General features: G+C 43.1%; 1 protein-coding gene across 1 annotated transcript; it reads left to right on the top strand.

The window, feature by feature from the left end:
* The first annotated feature begins 1,109 nt into the window (after nucleotides 1-1,109).
* Nucleotides 1,110-6,109, top strand: LOC136428204 (mesotocin receptor-like). The gene is made up of 2 exons (XM_066417542.1): nucleotides 1,110-1,959; nucleotides 2,419-6,109. Exons 1-2 carry the CDS (start codon nucleotides 1,213-1,215, stop codon nucleotides 2,890-2,892), a joined length of 1,221 nt encoding a protein of 406 aa, XP_066273639.1. The 5' UTR covers nucleotides 1,110-1,212; the 3' UTR covers nucleotides 2,893-6,109.

The following is a 6,109-nucleotide window of genomic DNA, read 5'->3' on the forward strand; positions in this document are numbered from 1 at the left end:
CTAGCAAGAAAGTAAGGTTGTATTCTTTCCATGTACGCGTGCCCTTCTAGTGACCGCCTTACACGGCCTAGTGACCGCCTTACAACTATGAATATGATGATAACATTAGTTCTCCAGTAGAGTGAAACGGTCACTCCAGTTGAAGCAATCTCTGAGTGATCTTTCATCAAAACAAATTATAATTTTCATCGGCACATTTATCAATTTTGAGTGGCTGTTGTTAAAAGTAGAGTTCACTTTGAAAGGGTCGCACTGCGTATTAATAACTAAAGACTTGTCGAGGCGAGGAACATCAAATTATCTACGATAAAGTCTGAGCCTCCATCTACCTCCCTCTTTCTGTTGATACCTCATTTCATCAATCTTTGAAACCTATCAATGATGATGTCTGTTTCTTCGCTTCCGAGGATCATTCGGAAGGAACCTATCACGACACAGCCGTTAAAAGCTATCGAGTTTGAATGTGAAGATGAATTCTCAAAGATGAATTCTTGGAAAAGGATACCGCAATGGTTCCTAGCTCTGTATGCCTTTGTTTCTGATAAACTGGGTGGGTCATGCTACGGATTACAACTCTTTGCATACTAGATTTTGTAATTGGATATATTATGACGTGTCCATTTAGATATTAAAAAGAGTATCAAACTTCGGACCTAGTTTATTATCAACTATGTCAACACTTACGACCTCCTCCATCAATCACCATTTTTCACATCCTTCTTGTGACATTGGGATTTACATCTTTATTACATCGTTACAACATTAAAAACCATACAGTGCAGGGATTTACATCTTTATTACATTGTTACAACATTAAAAACCATACAGTGCAGTTCTGATTAAGATTGATCTATAAATGCAAATTGTAGCCTGGTGCCTTTCTAGATTACTAGAGTTTTTAGAGGAGCAAACGCAGGAGCCCCGGTAGTAATCTAGGATGGCGCCCATGCTGTGCAAATTGGGCCGATAGTTTTCTGATGCTACTGTGTGGAATTTTACGTTTATTATCATGCAGGACAAGGGTGTCAAACTTCTAGCATGATACATTTGTCTTCAGCTAATCTAGCGTACTCCACGCTCACCGTAGTGACTGTGATGAATGACCAATGCCCGTCATCACAACATGTGGTATTTGGCATTACCGTGGATAACGTCTTAATGACAATCTTTTCTGCAGGATAAAAGGGCGGAGGACGGGGGGTCGAATCGGAGATGACAGAGCCACCGCCCGATTACCCGACAACTTTTGGCGTCTTCGTCAATGAGAACGCCTCCTTCAACACAACCACGACCCCAGACCCAGACTACAATGCGCAATCCCGAATCGTGGCCCTGGTCGTCATGGTAACGGTCGGTTTTCTTGGCAACATCCTGGTGTACCTGTGGATGTGGGTGAACCGTCGGAAGAAGTCTCGAGTGAACCAGCTGATCCTGGGGCTGGCCGTGGCCGACCTGTCGGTGGTGACCTTCACCATGCTGACCCAGATCATCTGGGAGTCGCTGGACGAGGTGTGGCTGGCGGGGAACGTCATGTGCAAGGTCATCAAGGTCCTGCAGGTCATGGGCATGATGGCGTCCTCCAACATGATCGTGGTCATCGCTTTCGACCGACACCAGGCCATCCGGAGCCCGCTGAAGGAGACGGTGTCGGCGCCGACCCTCATCCTCGCCGCCTGGGGAACAGCCCTCCTGTCCTCCCTCCCGCAGGCGTACGTCTTCAGTGCAGCAGACGTCGATGGCGAAGAGGGCGTTCAGCACTGCAAGTCCATCTTTGGCTCCGTGCCGCTCTGGCACCGACAGGCTTACATCACGTACGCGGCCACGGTGCTCTTCCTCATCCCGTTCGTCATCATCGTGGTGACCTACGCTCGCATCCTGAAGAAGATCTCAGACAAGGTCAAGGAGGGCAAGTCGTCTAGGAGAGCCACTTTCAACAAGAAAGGGAAGGTCTACTTACAGGTTAGCTATAGAACGTTGTACATGTTATAATGCTTTCAGAAAGTTGACTGATGATTCCTTCATTGACAATCAGAGACACGGTTCTCATCAGCATCATTGCAATAGATAAAAAGGCCATTATCAGCACATAATACAGCCCTGTCGACTTAACTCAGATATGTACTTTACGTTTGGGACCGCATTGTTAGCAGCGACACCCACATGCAGTGTCGAATAGTACCAGTCAGTATTGCCCTGAGGAAGGTGACAAACGGTCACCGAAACATTGGCTGTTAATTGTATATACCGGTAGATCCTGGTGGTGAATGAAGAGCCTTGTTATTCAGATATGTATGTTACATCATGTAGCCTCATACCATATGTACACATACATGGTCCCCGGCATACAAAAATGTAACTATGTGCATAAACATGTTTTCTAAAAGATATACTTATGGATGTTTTGTTGTTGTCAACCAGAGCACAGGAACAGGAACACTGTCCAAGGCCAAGATCAAGACCCTGAAGATGACCATAGTCATCATCCTGACGTTCTTCATCTGCGGCACTCCCTACTTCATCATCGAAATGTGGATGGCGTTCGGAGACCCGTCCAAGCTCAACCCTGACGTCATCGCCGTGCTCGGCATCTTCGCCAGCGCCAACACCGCCACCAACCCGTTCGTGTTCCTGTACTTCAACACCACTCAGGCGTGTCTGAAGGGCCTGGGGCGGGCGGACAAGGCTAACGGGTACGGCCTCTCTGCCAAGAGCACCCGGACCCTGCGGAAACCAACCGGAAGAACGCACCGCGCTATTGAGATGACTGATCTGCCCATCATCATCCGTACCCGCTCCAGTATGAAGATGTCGTCTCTGCCGGACAATGACACCTACACAACCGTGCTGTTTACCCCCGCCACAAGCACAGTAGACCTGGGTAAACTGAAGTGATTTACATACCGTACATGCGCCGCCATATACATGATATAGGATCAGTATCCCGTCCATATGTGTGTATCTATAGGATTGTCCCCGTAGCTCAATTGGTGGCGGCTTCACAGTTGAGCTCTTGGTTCCAATTAGTTGGCAACTAAGAGACCCCTGTTCGAATCCGGCAAAGGGCATCCTGGCGGCAGCTGCATTTGTCTTTTCTGAACAGACGTGCATATAAAATGGGTGTCGAAGGGTGTGCATCGAGCACGTTAAAAATCCCTTCAACCGCCTTATTTCTCAGATGGGTACTTGTACCTGCTGGCTATACTTCAGATGAAGTCATAACACTATCGATCGACCGATAGCTGATCTGCTGTTTCTATCTTATAATCTCAAAACGTTTAACGACAAACGATGAATTATTATTTTTCAATCTAACGCCATTCTTAGGCGACGTTGTTCCGTGCGATTGGGCACGTAGACAACTGCACATACCGTTAGATACTGATCCCCGACTTGTCTCCAACTTTTGATGTGTCCAAAGACGGTCTAATTTTTTTCCATCTACTAATTGCATGAGCTTCAAAAGAGTAAAGTAGTTACATACATGTAGCTTCTCATCGTTAACTCTGAGGTTCCATCTCCACATATAATCCCCCCGTTTAAAGACACGCGGGTGTGCAACCGAACCATTGCTTTAATCCTTTCGACGCCAATGTATTCTCCAAGGTCGTGTCTGGCTATCTACGTGATATCAACAACCTGACTTGGCGAAAAAACGGCGGACAAGTTGAGATTGTGCGACAAAAGTGGTGCAGAATTTTAAGTTCAGGTAGAGTGTGTACGCGTTTCTTCACCTCTTTCCTCTCACGCTTGCCTGTCAGACTTGTAAACAGTAATTACAAACGTCCCTGCCTATCCTTAGGTAGAAAAAAGCATCCCATAAAAGTAATGCAGAATTTCAAGTTCAAGTACGAGTGTGCTTCTTCCCTCCACTATTCCCTGTTGTACTTCTAAACAAAGATCATAAACGTGCCGAGTGTCCCGAGGTTAACGTTAGTAGAAGTGGAAAAAGGAATTCCATAAAAGTATAGTGCAGACCTTCAAGCGCAAATGCAAGCATGTTCCTTCACCTATTTTCTGCAACGCTCACCCTTTCAGAGTTGTACAGCAAAATGCCAATTATATACGTCCCTGCGTATATTCGAGGCTGATTGAAGTTGGAAAAAGCATTCCATAAAAGTAATGTAGGCTTTTGAGTTCAAGTACGAGTGTGTACGTGTTCCTTCACCTCTTTTCTCTAACGCTCAAACTTTCAGAGTTGTACAGGAATTATAAGCGTCCCTGCGTATCTTCGAGGCTGATTGAAGTAACAGACAGCATTCCATAAAAACAATGCAGACGTTTAAGTTCAGATACGAGTGTCTAAGTGTTTCTACACGCCTTTCCTCCCACACTTGGCTGTCATACTTATAAACAGCAATTACAAACGTCATATCGGAGTGTCCCCGGGATAAGTAGAAGAAAACATCATTCAATGAATTGAAAGTACTGTAGACTTTTAAGTTCAAGTACGAATGTGGACGTGTTTCTTCGCGTCTTTCGTCCACGCTTTCCTGTCAGACTTGTAAACAGTAATTACAATTGTCCTTGAGGTGTCCCCGTGATAATTAGTAGAAAAAGTATTCCATAAAAGCACTGTAAACTTTTAAGTTCCAGCACGAGTGTGTACGTGTTTCTTAAGTTCTTTTATATATAATTTCTCACAATCACCCTTTCGGACTTGCTAACAGTGATCAAAACACGTCCCTCGGTGTACCCTCGGTGTACTGGGGGTAAGTAAAATTAGAAAAATGTATTGCATAAAAGGGGTAGACTTTCAAGTTCAGTTACGAGTGTGTTTCGTCACATCTTTCTTCTCACTTCCCCCTTTCAGAATTATAAACAACAATCATAAAGGTAGAAAATCACCTTCTCCCTCACCTAGACTGTAGACTTTCAAATTCAAGTACGAGTGTGTCTTGTCACTTCTTGCCTCTTTCCTCTCAGAAATTATTAACGTAGAAATCACCTTCACATTCACCTCGTCCGATTCTCATAAACAGTAATTATAAACATTTCTGAAGGTCATCGAGAGCTTACTTGTGAGGTTCTGCACGTAAACAAGGTTGTGAACTATCGACTGTAAGACTGCTCATAGAACGCGAGTGCTTCAGGCATTTTAGATGAACACGAAAATTCAGTACAGTCTGTCGTATCATGCGTATAGATTTCTGTTCTAAAGCATCCTCAGTGCTATTGTCACGTACTTGTAGACAGCACTTTTAAAAACCAGGAGAGTTTTATGTCATCTTTAGAATTCTGTAAAACATTTCTACATTTCTATTGAAATGTGAGAACCCACAAAATCTCACTTGGTAGCATTCATAGAACGTGATATTGTACCTGTCCTGTCTAGTAGCTTGTGTTAGCACGTTTGGGCTCACTAAATGGCAGTTAGAACTTTTTAGATACATTCTTCAATAGTAGGTCAATGTGGATATTATTGGTAAGTAGTGGTAAGTCTTAGTGGTAACGTTATGTCTTTGATCTTTATTGTTTGAAACATACGTGATGCTATTTCGTACGAAAACTTAAGGTAATGTAGACAACAGGTTAAGTGATGAAACACAAGCCAATAGATATGACTATTAAATAGCCCTGAAATATCTTATTGTATAACTTAACATTTATATCCAGGATACAAACTGTATCGTGTCAGATGCACAGTTGTGAAATGTATATTTTCTTACTACTCTAGATCTAGAAAACGTCAATGCAGTATAAGAGGAAAACTTTATTTCGGATATGATGTTATTGAAGACCTTTATTGTACACATATAACCACTGGGATACAGATCACAACAGTATGGTATACAGATACATATATACATTGTCAAACATTATCAAATTACTACAGTAATTATAAACTATATGACTTCTCCTCGCGTCTTTGTAATAGATAAAACTGTTTTTCAGAGTTTTAAGTCATTCACACTTTCAAACATTGATATCGTATGTACCTTTGTAAAGATGACGTAATTGTTGTAGTCATGTGATTAACAATCGGTGCCCAGTGCCTTGTGTATTGGCTGTTATTGTTTACAACTCGTAAATTGACGTTATTCGGTTGGAAAAAAAACTGTATCAATGTACTTTGTATGCGTATGGTTTGTCATTAAAGTTTGTCAGGTGA

Source organism: Branchiostoma lanceolatum, chromosome 2 (genome assembly GCF_035083965.1).
Source record: "Branchiostoma lanceolatum isolate klBraLanc5 chromosome 2, klBraLanc5.hap2, whole genome shotgun sequence".
Lineage (NCBI taxonomy): Eukaryota > Metazoa > Chordata > Leptocardii > Amphioxiformes > Branchiostomatidae > Branchiostoma > Branchiostoma lanceolatum.

Bases quoted from the DNA above. Each gene is read 5' to 3' on its own strand.
- LOC136428204 (XM_066417542.1), top strand. From the start codon at position 1,213: ATGACAGAGCCACCGCCCGATTACCCGACAACTTTTGGCGTCTTCGTC. The intron at 1,960-2,418 runs GTTAGCTATAGA...GTTGTCAACCAG, and splicing joins AAGGGAAGGTCTACTTACAG to AGCACAGGAACAGGAACACT.